At 40.3% G+C, this 16,529-nt stretch overlaps 1 protein-coding gene across 3 annotated transcripts in view; it reads right to left on the reverse strand.

Annotated features, from left to right (window-relative positions):
* Positions 1-16,529, reverse strand: part of plcb1 (phospholipase C beta 1) — a 954,845-nt gene that overhangs the window by 713,622 nt on the left and 224,694 nt on the right. For all 3 annotated transcript variants that reach the window (XM_072265525.1, XM_072265524.1, XM_072265526.1), the window contains exon 3: positions 2,457-2,525. In XM_072265525.1, the coding sequence (XP_072121626.1) occupies positions 2,457-2,525 (69 nt within the window). The remainder of the gene's footprint in view (positions 1-2,456; positions 2,526-16,529) is intronic.

Genomic DNA, 16,529 nt, shown 5'->3' on the forward strand with positions numbered 1-16,529 from the left:
TGGGAGAGAAGTTATTATTTAAATCCGTACGATAAACATATCCAGAGAAAGAGCCAATTTTAGTGAGATATCAACACTTTATAGAGGCTGTTTGTAATGACTAAGGATTTGTTTTTGGATGCTTCTGGTGGAACTTTTATTTATTGATATACTTTCAGCTAAAGTTCAAAAGTAAAACATACTTTCCCTAACTGTTACATCATGTGGCATTTCTTCAACAATCTTGATTGGGACAGGGGCTGGGAGGATGGGAAAGGGGGGAAGAAAGGGGACTGCAATTGCACATTCAACTTTTAAATTAGCTTTACATTAGACAAATACAGAAATTCCAACATGTAAAATTGTCAGAGAACTGCAAGGGATAACAATTTAAAAGGATGCAATTTGTACTGTCTGAAATTAATGTACAATGGCTCAAAAAAGCAGGCACTGAAGCATTAGATTAAATATTGCAAGCTCTTAAATACAGTAATACATTAATGGGAGGTGGTACTGTCATGCTAGCTGGAGATTTACATCAAATGTTATCAGTAATTCCACATATTAAAAGCAGATGAATTAAAAGCTGAGGCTACAATAGTAATGCTGTTGGGGAAAATATCTCCATTCCTCAGATAATATCTGAACTACCTTTTCAATTCAAGCAACTTCAGTTCACTGCTCCACTTACTTTTGTTTTGAGCATTAAAAAAGGTGCAAGGACAATCAGAAGGGTTGCTGGCTTTAATCTCGAAACTCAATGCTTTTCCCATGGAAGCCTATATGTTCGTTGATTCAGAGCTGGAAATAAAATTAATCTCTACAATTTCACATGAGACTGGAAAAAAAGAAATAGCATATTCTGAAGCACTTCGACAATGAAATCACGTAAATTTACACATTTTTTCCCACAGGTGACAACCAACTCAGAGAGAACGACAGTAAATGTGTTTTGTATACATATTTAGTTTCAGTGTATATGCATTTATTGATAACTTTAGTTAAATCACAAAATGATAACACCCTAATTACATCATTCATGGAATAACTACATATTCAAGTTAGATATTATTTCAATTACGAAGGCTGTTATAAAATTTGATTGCAAGGAAATAAATGCAAACTCCATGAATGCCAGCATAATAATCTCAGTAATGCCAGTTATAACAGCTAGCTTACTACAGAAGTATTCGGATATAAAGTTGTTTGCTTTGATGCACAACATACTTGGTTCATATTGAAACAAACATATGTTCATATTGTTTTTGCTCTGAATCAATTTCGTTGAAAACAATGGGAAATCAATATGTTGTTGACCAAATGGCAAGAATTGTGTTGCCGGAAGTTCAGGATAAAATTGCGATCATCCTCATACTTAGTTCCATTCAGTTGGTCAATAAAAATACTTTACACCTCCAGTAGGTGTCAAATATTGCACTTGCACAAAATTCTTATGATCATGTGCAACTTGATCAAAGACCAAATATTCAGTCCAACATCACTTTATTTCTGTATCTCGGCTACATTTTTGTTGAGCTGCCATGCCACCAGCTGAAGCCCACAATCCTGTAGGAAATCACAGAGTCAACAGCACAAAGCATGCCAGCTGGAGGAGGAAGTGACATAGGAGATCCAGGAAAAAAATGCATTAAGAATTTTGTGCTGAATTGCCAATTGAGTTTTTTCTTCCAGCTGTCTGCAACAATGTTATCGGCGAGGTTCTGTACAGCATTTCCCTGATGCAAGGCATACTGGAGCTGAATGAGATGACACCCTCTGTGACAGATTGCCCCATCATAAGTCCCAGTACACAGAAAGGCATTTGGTGAATTAGAAGCCTGACACATTCTGAAACCTTGCAGGGACACAATAAGTGACATTTTCAGTGGCTATCCAATGCAACTGCACAAGGACATCCATAACTCACCTGCGTTCTTCTTGCCCTTCCAAAGGTAATAACATCTGCCTGAATTACCGGCTTTTATTGCGTGAGCTATGCTCTGGGAACATCTCATCAACTAATGAAGGTAGAGGTACTGGACAAAGACAACACTGAAACTTGTAGCCACAGCCCTCAGAAAGGCCAACACCCAGCTGCAACTGCTGTTAGATATTGCTGTATGTGTTAGCCTAGTTCTTGACATTTTACCAATTCTCTTGCACAACACCAGTGGCAGGAAAAAAATGATCAACATTTTATCGACACAAGTTGCTAAGTCATAGACACAGTGACAGCCATGGGCAAAGTCTTCAGAAACTTGGTGAATTAGGAACTTCTGCTTTCTCAGGTACTGTATTTAATTCAATATATTCTCTTGTCACCAAGAAAGAGAAAGATGGAAAGCACCTCAATTTTGACTATTTAAAAGAAGAAATGATCATTGCAAATACTAGCACAAACTGCTTAACGTCTTGATAAGAGAAACTAAAGAGGGAGCGGAACATAATATCTCTGTAAGTCAATGTACATTGCGTACCTTGGGATTTTTTGCATATTTCCCAGTCCTGGCATCCTTGACAAGACTGATTTCCAGCAGGTCTGTCTCCTATGGGCAAGAAAGCACAAAGAAAAACATAAGAGTCAGGAAGCAAAATTGATAAGTAAATTGATGTGATTGATACGTAAACTGACAATGTCTACATTCACTAATTGAATATGCTACATCTTGACAATGTAAGACAAAATTTACATTAATCACCAGAAAGTATTCTGAAGTTCGATTATTTTCAATGATACAAATTCACATACAGCAGATTGGGGAATATACGTAGGATGCAGTTGTCGGCAGCAATGCCAGTGTTTATTGCCGAACTCTTGTTGGTATCGAACTGCTCCCCTAAATTCATCCAATCACTGTGGTTCCCATATTGATATTGGGCAGGAAGACAAAGACGTAGAACCTAAACACAAAGGCAGCCTTCTCCTTCCCACCTTCTTTATAGGGCCTCTGCCCCTTCCCTCTTCAGTCCTGATGAAGGGTTCCGGCCCAAAACATTGACTGATCGTTTCCACGGATGCTGCCCGACCTGCTGAGTTCCTCCAGCATGTTGTGAGTGGACATAGAACAGTACAGGCCCTTAAGCCCATGATGTTCTGCCAATCTTTTAACCCACTCTAAGATCAGTCTAACCCTTCACTCCCTCATAGACTTCTATGTTTTTATTATCCTTGTCTTTTAATTGTTGCTAATGTACCTGCCTTTACCACTGCCCTGGCAGTGTGCTCCATGCACTGATCTCCCTCTGCTTAAAAAATAATTACCTCTTAACCACCCCCCCTATATTTTCCTTCAATCATATTAAACATATGCCCTCTCATATTATGAAGACTGTATTTTAATGCAGGATGCATTTTCAATGTGAGAGGTGTGTGGTCTGATGGGAGGCACTGATACTATGGTGTTTCCATTCATCTGCTGCTTTTGAATTTGCTAGCGGTAAATGTGTTTGGGAACTGCCAGTGCATTTTGCTGATGGTGTCCAGTGCGCTTTCAGTGTGACAGAAGAGCAGAGAATGGATGTTTAAAATGATGAAAGTGTGCCAATTAAAAGGCCTGATTTGTCCTACCTTCTCACATATTGCTAGAAAGGAACAGACACAGGCAAGTGACAAATATTCTACCACACTTGTGACTTGTACTTTGTTGTTGGTGGAAAAGCCTTTGGGCCTGAAAGGGAAACTCGTTCATCACTGTATTACCACCTCCCACTCTTATAACCACAGTATTTCTGTGGATGGTTCAGCTCAGTTTGCAGTAGACATTGATTGCAGAAGCTTGACTAAAGCTAACACTGCACACACGCACAAAGCTGGAAGAACTCAGTAGAACAGGCAGCATCAATGGAGAGGAATTAACAGTTGATGGTTCGGGTTAACATTCTTTATCAGGGCTGATCATTGAACATCAAGAGGTGGGTTGCTGCACTTCACTTGTTGGGTTTTGTGCTAAAGATGTAACTTATCAGCACAACTTTAGTATAGTCCAGATACTGCTGCATTTGATAGTTTCTTAAATGTTGAACTGGTAAATGTAACCAAACACTGAGGTGTCATAAACAACTATCCCCATTTCTAACCTTTCCATGGCCAAAATACACAATGAAATAGTTGAATGCAATGGACCATGATCTGTGGAATTGAGGAATGATGTTTGACCCTCAGCAATCTCAACCATCCTCCTTTGTGTGAGGTATGCTTCCAACCATAAGAACTTTTCATCTAATTCCCCTTGATCCCTGGATACCACACTTCGTCGAGCTCTGACTGGATATCAAGGATGGTTGCTCTCTCTTCAAAGAAATTCAGGACTTTTGGTACATCCAAACCAAAGATGTAATGAGGTATTTCTGCACCTAAATAGAGCATCAATAGCCAAATTACTGGCAAATTGGTTGACAACACTGCAAACCACTATGGTGATGTAACGACTAGAGGATAAATCAGCTGGCTTTTGGTGGCTGGGATTCACCCAGGAATTTTTCAATCATTGTAACTATACTGGATCTGCTATGCTGAAGCTACAGTTTATTCTAAAACAGTGATATTAGTTACTGCTGGTGCCACACTATGGTAAAGTCCAACTTCCCTTTCGTTATCTCCACCCTTGTATAGAAACCCAAAGAAACAGATCATGAACACTGCATTTCTCTATTTTTTGTCAAGTGATAGCAGCTATATTCATTGTCCTTTTCTCCCCCCAAATTGAGTACCCAACCACAACACTAAAATATACCTAAACCTCTGCACTATTATTGATGAACAGGTGAGTCAGACAACTATCACATTAGCAGCACAATGAATACGTTAATCCTCTCCTTAGAATGACTCTTCAATCAATCACAATGATCTGACAGCCATTGCAGAGACATATCCAGAGACTGGGGTCTGAATATTGAAGGGTGTGTGACATTTATGAAGAATGGGGAGTATGGAAAAGATGGAGAACTAGTTCTGTTGATGATTGGCATTTAAAGTTTTTTTTCAGAATACACAGAATAGACATCTTCCAATGAGAAGGAAATATCCCACAAGGAAGATCAAGCATCCATGTTTGATCTGAAATGTGAGATACAGAGTCAAAGTCAAAGTATATAATAGCATAAAGACATTTGGCAGGTCAGAAGATTGAGCAGAATATTAAAAACACCCATGAATGATTCAAAGATTAAGAAGGAAAAATCAAAGTATGCGATACAACTAGCCAAAAAGATAAATATATATAAATAGTAAAAATTTATGTAGTTAATTCAAATGAATAACAAAGTGAGCATCAGTGTTATAGAACAGGGGTCCTCAACCTTTTTTGCACTGCGGACCGGTTTAATATTGACAATATTCTTGTGGACCGGCCGACCCGGGGGGTGGGGGTGTTAATCATGACTGGAATATAGGTGATAAGTCAACTATAAGCCACTTATAAGTGGCTAATACACAATTTCATTTCTAGAAGGGTTTATCTAACAAATTTAATACTAAACACACTGCATATTTTCCTCACATGAATATAGTGATAAGTCAATTATGAGTCACTTATATAAGTCAATAGCATCATAACATTCTTGGCATCATTAACGCTTGGCTATTAAACACACAGCGCATATTTTCCCCGTATGAACATATAAAATCATTGCAACACACCAACATGGCTGAATCAGTGAGAGCCCTGGGCTTGTTCCCCTGCAACAAGACAGTCCCACCGAGGGGTGATGGGAGACAGCAATACTCGAAGGGGGTTCCTTATGTAATGACCTCGCATGCGTTAAGTTCCAACAGTGAGCGTGACAGGGAATGAGGAAAGGTGCAGCTGACTCATATTGTTTCATATTGCCAAATCATATCGTTTTCTCGCGGCCTGGTAGCACATGCTTTGTGGCCCGGTGGTTGGGAACCAATGTTGTAGAAAATAGATTTTGGGAATTCAAAATATGGAGATGGCCGGTGAACTAAACAGGTATTTTGCATCAGTCTTCACAACAGAGGATATGAGACACAGACCAGATATCAGGAGGTGGAAGATGAGAGCAGGAACTCCAGAAAATGAAGGACCAGAACAAATTGTTGGAGATACAGACTGGGAAGTAATGGGACTTGATCAACTTCATCATTGGATTTTAATACCAGTGACTCATGAGACATTCAATGCAATGGTTTTACGTTTCAAACACTCCTGAGAAATATGGATGGTTCCATCATGTTAGTAAATTTTAAATCTAACTCCTTTACTTAAATAGAGAGAGAGGTATAAAGCAGGAAGTCATGGATCAATTGGATTAAAACCAGTGTTTGGGGAAAGAGCAGAAGCTACTATCAATACAGCAGGGCATTTGGTAAAAAGCCAAGGTCATCAGGCAAAGTTAATATGGTTTTCAGGAATCAAAGCTTATGATGTAGGAAGTAACATAAAACCAGCTGGATAAAGGGAAAGGGAGAGTTGACAAGATGTGCTGCAGGAATTGGTGTAAGGACTGATTTTTCTTTAAACAATTTATATAAAACACTCGATGAAGGCACTAATTTATTGTTGCTAAATTTGCTTATGACAGAGAAATGAACAGTCATTTATGAAAAAGAAATAAGGATGAAATAAAGTGATATAGATAGGTTAAGTGAGTGGGCAAAAAATCTATCAAATGCTGCATAATGTATGAAGGTGTAAAAACTTCCATATTGGCAGGAAAATAAATTAAGAAAACAATTCATCTTAATAGTGAAATATTGCAGAGTCTGGTGGTGCAAAATGCTTACATGTAGGCCCAACAAGCAATTAGCAAAGGTAATACCGTTATTCAAAGATTCAAGATTGTTTAATGACATTTCATGTACACAAGTGTAATAAAATAATTGTTATTCTTGACATGATACAGCACAAAAAAAAATAAGGGAAGCTTAGGAGAGTCAATGGCGTCTAACAGCGAAGGTTGGTGTCATGGCAGGAGATCAGTGTGTCATGGGAGATGGGAAGTTCTATGTCTGTGTGCCCAAAGACCTGAGATTTTTGGGCACAGAGCTCGGAAAAAGCGACGCAACAGACTTTTAGCATTGTAAACCAGCGAGTTGTTTGTTATGTCTCCCCTCTCACTGTGAAACAGAGACACCCCTTTCTCCCTTATCAGGGAGAGAGAGGGAGAGCCTGTGGTATGTCGAATACTGGGTGAACGAGTAGCGCTTGGGGTACTGCAAATCTATGGCTTTGCTGTTGCTTTGCTGCACATTTGAGTGCTCGGTGGTGGGTGCTGATGCCTTTTTTGCTGGTGGGGGAGGGGGAACATTGCTTGATGCCGCTTATGCATGGGAGGGAGCGGAGCTGAGGGGGGGACTTTGTGGTTCTAACATTTAACTGTCATTCATTCTTTGGGGGCACTCCTCTGTTTTTGTGGGTGGTTGCAAAGAAAAGGCATTTCAGGATTTTTTTTTACATTTCTCTGACATTAAATGTGCCTTTGAAACCTTTGATAAAGAACACAACAATAATAAAAACACACAATAAATATAAATACATAAGATAGCTTATATAGATTGATTTATTGTACTGTACATTCATAAAGCGATGCCACACTGTACATAAGATGACCGACAGGAAAAATAAAGTAGTGGTACAGTTCGTTAATGGAGGTCTTAATCACTTTTACTACTTGGGGAAAGAAATTGTTTTTGAGTCTGGTGGTCCTAGTGTGGGTTGCCAAGCAACCTCCTCCCTGATGGGAGTGGGACAAACAGTCCATGGGTGTGTGGGATCCTTCATGATGTTACTGGCTCTTTTCCAGCATCTTTCTGTATATGTGCCCTTGATGGCAGGTAGGCTGGTGCCAATGCTGCATTGGGCACTTTTGACTACCTGCCATATAGCCTTTTTGTCCGCCACAGTACAGTTTCCATACCAAGCAGTGATACAACTTGTTAAAAAGCTCTCTATTGCCCAATCTGTAGATATGAGTGTGGATGTGCAAAGTCCAACTCTCTTCAGCCTCCTCAGAAAGTAGAAGTGTTGGTGAGCTTTCCTGACTGTGTAGGGTATGTTCCAAGACCATGAGAGATTGTACGTAATGTGCACTACCTGGAGTTTGAAACTGATTGAGTTTCCACTGTTGTGGCACTAATGTAAAGTGGGCTTCAGTGGTGCGAGCTCTCCTGAAGTCGATAACCATCTCCTTTGTCTTGTTGCCATTGAGGAATAAGTTATTTCCCTGGCACTAGGCCTCGAGCTATTCCACCTCTTCTCTGTAGGCCGTCTCATTGTCACTGGTGATGAATCCCACCACTGTCATGTCATCGGTGAACTTGACAATGTGGTTACTCGGACGTTTGGCTGTACAGTGACGTGTGAGCAGATGTACAGCAATGGGCTCCGCACACAGCCCTGGCAGGCACCTGTGTTAAAGATGACGGGAAGCGAGGGGCAGTTCTGCATCCTGACTATCTGAAGCCTTTTGATTAGGAAGTCCAACAGCCAGTTACCCAGTGGTGAACAAAGGTGGAAAAGATATGCTTCAGTTAAATGGGGCATTGACAAGACCAGATTCTACCAAATTGGCCTCTTTATTGAAGGATGTCAACACAATGAAAGCAATTCAAAGAAAGTTTTACTAAACAAATATGTGGAATGGACTAGTCTGTTAAAGAAAAAAATAGATATTCTCTGTTTGTACCAGCTGAAACTTAGAAGAGTGAGAGGGGATTTGACGGAAATACATAAGATTCTGAAGGGTCCTGAAAGTTGTACACGAAAGGATGTTTCCCCTACAGGAAAAATAAGAGGTTAAAATGGAGGTCAAACAACCTTTTGTTTTCTCTCTTTCTAAAGATCACAAGTCTTTGGAACTCTTTTTCCCAAAAGGGTGGTGGAAGCAGAATTGTTGAATATAAAGACAGAGGTGAACAGAAACTTGTAAATTGTGGGAATGTGAGGTTACCAGAGCTGGACAGGAATATGGAATTGACAAACAAGAGAAGATCTGCAGATGCTGGAAATCCAAGCAACAAAATAATGGAGGGACCCAGCAGGCCAGGCAGTATCTATGGAAGAGAGTACAGTCGACATTTCGGGCCGAGACTCTTCATCTAATGACTTTGTAATTAGATCAACCAGGATCTTACTAAATGATATACATGTTTCAAAATGATATACATGTTTCATGGGTTGAGTGACGCAGCTCTGCTCCCAAAGGATAGGCTTCTGTATTGCTAAATATTGCCTGCACTCCCCTCCCCATTATTCAGCTTCTTTTTCAGTTGGATTTCTTTCACTTAATTTGTGAGTTCCATGTGGCTGTTTCATTTAATAATGGATTTGGTGCCAGAAATGAAACTGCCAAGGTTCATTATGATAAGAACAGTCCAATGAATCTTAAAAATAACTCACCCATGGAAACTATGTTCCAAAAATCTCTTTATCCATATAGAACGTCATTTCACACGTGGACACGATTACATAAATTTGTTTTTACAGAGAACTGGAAGGTGCTGGCCTGGGATAGCACACTATTCACTTTTCATTTATCAAGTTGTTGCATCAGTAACAGAACTGAAATAAAAATCACTAGTTGGTGAGTATTCGGAAGAGGTATCATCTGAGCATCAGCCTGCATGTGTAGTGAATTAATTAAACAAACTTGGAATTAAGAGAAGCTAATCTCAGTAATGGTTGCCATGAACTGACAAAGTGAGCACTTCTGCTGTAGCGAAAGCAACAGAGGAATTGATAATGGAAACCAAGGAGGAGGCAGAAAAACAGTCATTTTGCATTAGTTTTCTCCATAGGGGATACAGGCAATAGCCAAGGATGAAACTACCTGATCGTCATTAAAAACTCATTAGGTTTACAAGATTCCTTTCAGGAAGGAAATCTGTTAAACTTACCCAATCTTGTTTATGTGTGAGTCAAGATCTACCAACAGGGTGGAAAGTCAGCTTCCTTGGCAATTACGGTAGACAATAAAGGGTGATGTTGCCAGTGGCAACCACTTTCCATCAGCAGGCGCCTCTAACACAGTAAAGCATAGCAACTTGCTTCATAAAATCAACCCATTCACATAAAATGTGACACAGAGATATTAGGGCAGGTGATCAAAACCCAAAAGGGATAGGATTTGAGGAGCTCTGCAAATGAAAAAATGGGGAAGAAACCCTGAGGTAGGCGATTCCAGAGATTTGAGTCTTGGGTGCCAAAGGGATTACCTCCACTGCCGGTATGAAGGAAATAAGGAGAAACGTAGAGTACACAGGGGTCGGAGGAGATCGAAAAAGGTGCGAACTGAGATGAGGGTATCAGATCATTGTATTAGAAGATCACGAGACAAGGTAGCAAATGAGCACTGCACTGACATTTGACAGAGGTGCATTGGTGTAGGGTATATCGCAGACATGCTGCCCAAAGCTGCCAACCTTGAGAAAATGTTAGGCACAGATCTGGAGTGGAAAATCACTCATACACCCACAACATTGCCTTGAGCTGCAACCAGAGCAGCAGATGTGTTCCCATCATTCAGGGATTACTCTGGTCAAAATTCAGGGTCTTATTGCTAAAATAGGAACTACAGAATTCACAAAATGTCAAAACACTAGAGGAAGCAGGATGTGGAGTTGCCTTATTTAACCTGTTCATTCTCAATACCTTTGAAACCTGCACAATCTTTGTCTGTCCTTCCCTCCTTCAAGACTGGAGAAAGATAAATCTGAAGTTCTGCTGTGGAAACACTGTGTCCAGTCCATCACTCTCTAATAGCATGATTAAGTGTGCATTCGGACAAGAACTGAATGAAGCCTCTTTTCAGGTCTTTCTCAAAATAATCACAGAGACCCAAGCAATTGTTTCCACCCTTCACTGTTATTCAGAAGTTCAAAGTATCACTGAGAATCTATCCCAATAGAAATCAAACACAAAAGTTTTGATCACAATCATTAATTTAAACGAATAATAGGAGAACCTGCTGTAACTTCAGAGATTCCTGAGTTCATCAAACAATTGTACATCCACTCGGCCCATCTTACCTGTGCCAGCTCTTTCATAGAGCTGCCTGAATGATTCTGTATCTTACCCTCTTCCTGATATCCTCAAATATTTTCTCATTTCTATTTTGGATGCTCATTTCTTCTGAAAGCACTCTCCAGATGATCAACACTCAGATGAACGGACTTGTTAAAAAAAATAAAGCTTTTCCCATGTCTTGGTCACATTTTAACAATCACTTAAATTTCCATCCTCAGTTCACTGAGGCTTTCATCAATGTAACTCACTTCTCATTAATTACTCAACACTATCAAGCCACCTCTCACCTATCTTTGCCTCAGCAAGAACAAGCTCAACACCTCTAGACACTAAACATTTGGTCCTTATCCAAGCACCAGCTCAGTAAATTTCTATCATGATCTAAAGGCCCTTGATATACTTCCACAAGTGCAGTCTTGAAAGTGAGCCCATCAGCTGTGGGAAGATTTCAGTGATGGGACAAGTGAAGTTATCCTCTCTGTTTCAGGAGCCTGATGGTTAAGGGGTAATAAACACTCCTGAACCAGGTGGTGTGAGTCCTGAGGCTCCTGTACTTTCTTCCTGATGGCAGCAGCGAGAAGAGTGCATGATTTGGGTGGTGCAGGTCCCTGTTGATGGATGCTGCTTTCCTGTGACATTGCTCCAAGAAGATCTGCTCAGTGCTGGGGAGGGATTTAACCATGAGGGACTGGGCCATATCCACTACTTTTTATTGGATTTTCCACTCAAGGATATTGGCGTTCCCATACCAGGCTGTGATGCAGCCACTCTGTATACTCTCTACCACACATCTAATGAAGTTTGTCAAAGTTTTAGATGTCACGTCAATTCTTCGCAAACTCCTATGACAGCAGAGGTGCTGCCATGGTTTCTTCATAATTGTGCTTATGTTCTGGGCCCAGGTCAGGTCCTCTGAAATAATAACACTGAGGAATTTAAAGTTGCTGACCCACTTCACCTCTGATTCCTCGATGAGGACTAGCTCATGCTGAAGTCAATGATCACCTCCTTGGTCTTGCTGACACTGCTGCTTCGCCTCAGCTCTATAGACTGTGCCCATCTCCCGAGTAAATATAGCTACAAAAAATCCATTTATGATCTAAGCCGGCCTATCAGTCTTTGAACATGGATCAGACTACTGAATCAAAGCAGTCGCGTAGAAGCTCGTCTATTTCATCAGACAAGCACTGCATGATTTTCTATACTGGACCCTCGTGTTTCAGCTTCTAACTTTGCCTGAGGATGCCATACAGTCCACCTGGTGAACTGAAAAAACCCTTTGGTTTCATGGCACAGTCATGTGTAGGAGACGTATACACACAGCAGTCTCTCAGTCTCACTTAGCTCATCAACTTTGTCCTTAATGGCCTCGAAATCGACTAGTAGTATGCTGGGAGGCGTGGGGGACGTGAACTCAACCTGTTTAATCACAAGTAAAATGTTTCAACTTAAGAAAAATGTCTGTCACTTTACTATGATATTCTCAGCCAGTATAGGAAGAAGTGCAAAAACTCTCCATAACATATTTGATAATTGCATGAGATGAAATCACCATTCTATGTGTCCATTTCAAAGAAGAAATTAGAACTTCTCCTTTGTCCCAAAGCACAAGTATGATTGCTCATGATTGATTGGAAGTCAAAGTCAAAATCAAGTTTATGGTCCATGCATTCACAGATGCAATGAGAAACATCACAGGCACACAGTATCAGATACACAACATCCACATGAAAAACACAAGTTAAACATAACTTAGGCATAACTCTTACATGAAAGAATACAATGAGAACAAAAAACTACTGTAAGTCCACTGAGTTAGAAAATAGTGTTATTATACTGTAGTGATTATGGTTGATTAGGAACCAAATGGTTGACAGGAAGGAGCTGTTATTAAACCTAGTAGTGTGGGATTTCAGGCTCTGTAACTCTTGCCAATTGGTAGCTGCAAGGATATAGTATAGCCGAGATGGTGGGTATCTTTGATGGTAGACATCTTGGAGATACTGTAGTGTGTTATATTTCAGGTTTCTAATATTGCTCAAATCATAGTCGTGATGGTATAGTGTGGGGAGAAGGCTTATCATCCTTTGTAAGTTGTAACATTGCTGCTATATGAAGAGTGTTCTTTAATTCAGTTATAGATATGGGTGATGCTCAGCAAGGCCAGCACTGATCATCTGTTTCAAGTTGCCCTATAATAGCGTAGATATCTCAGCCATTTCAGAGCATAGGACTGGAGTCAGTCAAGTAGATTAGTATACTGGATAGTGTACAATTTTATGCCTTAATATATTCATTATTGATAATATAGCTGCCCTGATGAAACCACTGAACTAAATTTAAATTCTCCAGCTGTTCTGGTATGATTTGAAGTCCCATTTTTGGACCAGAAGTCCTGTAATACGACCACAATTCTAATCACTTCTTTGCTCTAATGCCTGTGACCTTCCACCAGCAACGTAAGCCACTCTTCAAAGATCACATCTTTGATATTTTGATGTTTAATTTAATGAGCAAGTAGTCACAAAAGTACAATCTCTTTAACATTTTAGTTTTCAAATCAACTTACATTGAATTCTATGTGCCATCTTCTTGTCCATTTTATCACTCTATTAAGTTCTACTAATAACATCCCATGGGCTTCAGAATTATTTATAACATTCTCTCTATTTTATCTTCACTTGTAAATCGGAAATATGCCATCCCAGGCCCTGTGTTCTGTTCATCACCAAAGTGATCACTGACTGGAACTGCTTTCTGCTTCCTGCATCTCTTGGGAAATAGTCCTCAAACTCCACTCTCTATTAAGAGACTTCTAATCCTAGTTATTAACCATTTGCTCAGATCAAAGAGGTGCATGAATTGAAGACTATGGCATACTGGGTGTTGACTAACTTCAAAGAAGACAGAAATCAGTTTGCTCAGTGGTGAAAAACAGGCAGATGCTCCCAATACCACTTCACAATCAATGCAGAACTGCCTGGCACCTGCAGTGTGCATTGATCTATTCCACCAATCCAAGATATTCATTTATCATTTATTGAGATACTGCACAGAAAAGGCTCTTCCAGCCCTTCAAACTGCCCTGCCCTGCCCAGCAACACCCAATTTAATCCCAGCCTAATCATGGGACAACTTACAGTGACCGATTACCCTACCAATTGGTATGTCTTTGGACTGTGGGAGGAAACAGGAGCACCCGGAGGAAATGCACGCAGTCACAGGAAGAACGTTCGGACTCCTTACGGGCCATGGCAGGAATTGAACCTGTGTTGCGGCTACTATATGCTCCCGTTTGGATACTTGAAAAGAACATGGAGGAAGAATCTTACTCTGGTGACACAGTGATAACCTGGGTCCAGCTCAACAACAATAATTCAGAACGACCTTCAATAGTTTTCTTGAATTACTAACTTGCTGCATAATAATGCCCATGTCCCTTCTTGACAGCTCAAGGCAAGCAAGTCCATGCTATAGTCAGGCTCATTATAAAAACTTGAGGTGTCAACATCAACATTAGTTACGCACCATCATTACATGCCTATTATCAGCATTAGATCGAATTTACACGATGTGCGAGATAGTACGAGAGGACTGTTTATTCACTTACCTTGCTGACATTTCAATAAATTTGTACAACTACACAATAAACACATAGCCTGGAAAACAAAGTGCTAGTGTTTGCTCAGAGTCTGGTAGACACTAAGCTAATGGCCGGAATCTGTTTATGGTAGACTGCATTCATCTTTACCAGCTTTGTCTATTAAACAAGATGTTGGAAAGGTTCCAGAAGACATTCAAGCAACGAGGAGGCTTTTAATGGGCTTCATGTGACAAAATAAAGACAGCTCTTGCACACTGTTATTTCCATCATGTCTGCTTAATGCATAAGGTTTCCTCGCTCTTAGAACAGTGGCATTCTAAACAGATGAACCTAATAAGCAGCATCCACTTCATTGCTTCCAATGTATTGCCAGATAGCAACAGATAGTAAAATTTATTTATTTGGCGATGCTGCGCAGAACAGATCTTGCAGCTCTTTCAGCCACACCGCCAGCAACACCCGATTTAACGCTAGCCTAATTACAGAACAATTTTACAAGGACCAATTAACCATCTAACTGGTACGTCTTTGGACTGCGGGAGGAAACCAGAAAACCCACGCATTCCATGGGGGATGCATTCCACGCATCACAGAGAATGCTGGGATTCAACTCCAAACTCTGACACCCTGCTCTCTAATAACGTCGCGCTAACCGTTATACTACCGTACCGGGCTGAAATAGTGACACAAACAGAACAATGGGAAATGCAACCCATTCGGTTTCAAGACAGTGAAGAAAGAAACTGCATTTCCACGGCACTTTTCAAAAACTCAGGAGGTATTTCATTTGCTGCAAAGCATTTTAAGTAGAGCTACTGTTGGAAAAATGGCAGTCAACTTCCACACATATTTCACACGAACTTCGGTAAGATAAGTGACCAGATAATCTGCTTTGGTGGTGATGGTTAAGAGGTGAAAATTGATTTCCAAGCTTACAAAGTACATTCATTCTCAAAGTACGTACGCAGTAAACAACCCTGAGATTTGTCTTCCCGCCAGGCAGCGATGAAACAAAGAAACACCATGGAATATCAAAGAAAACATCAAATACCCAACGCATGAAGAAAGAACAAATCACGCAAATGACAAAAAAACAAGCAAGTAACACAGCAAAGCTTACACAACAAACTGCGGAGTCCTTGAAACAATCTAGGAATGTTAAGTTTAGTTCAGTTCAATTCAACTTAGTGCTGAGTCGTTCATCCAGTGCAGGCCTCAGAAGCAGTCTATGTTGAAGCGCCCTGATCAAAATCCATTAAAACAGCAATACAAAAATAAGGAATAACCAGAAACCAGAAACGTGTTTAAAATGAACCACAGAGTCCTCTAAAAATGAGTCCAATCCACAGGCCGCCCTGCTCAATCCTTGCCAAGCCCCAAGAACCTTGGACCTTCCTCTGGCAGTAGCAAGTGAGAGGAAGAGGGAGACTGGTCAAATGCAGGCAGACAGCGCTGAACACCCACTTGTCTTCCACTCCCGTCCTCATCGATTTCAGTCTTGCTCAACATTTTAATCAAGGAGTAATGCAGCCGATCATAAGTTCAAACTCCGTCATTTTCATTTTCAAAATGCAAATTACAGGCCCCAATTGCACGCAGATTAGTAGTAAAAGTATATTTGAAAGTAGTAGTAATTTTGTGAACGGTCTGCAGGATGTCACCGTTGATCACTGACGCCACCTTGCCAGAAACACTAGTAGACAGACTTTGATAGATCAGAACATTTAAGAAAATTTAAAAACTGCAGATGCTTTAAATCTAAAATCCAAACAGAAAAAGTTATAAATACTTAGCAGGTCAGGCAGCATCTGTAGTGGGAGAAATAGAGTTAATGTTTCAGGTTGAAAACCTTCTAACAGAACAGGAATTGTTAAGGTAGTGAAAGAAAGATGCACACTGTGGTACCTATTTATAAATGCTAAGTGTCCTCGAGAAATGTGTCTGACTGACCATACAGGTTG

This window comes from Mobula birostris, chromosome 8, assembly GCF_030028105.1.
Source record: "Mobula birostris isolate sMobBir1 chromosome 8, sMobBir1.hap1, whole genome shotgun sequence".
Lineage (NCBI taxonomy): Eukaryota > Metazoa > Chordata > Chondrichthyes > Myliobatiformes > Myliobatidae > Mobula > Mobula birostris.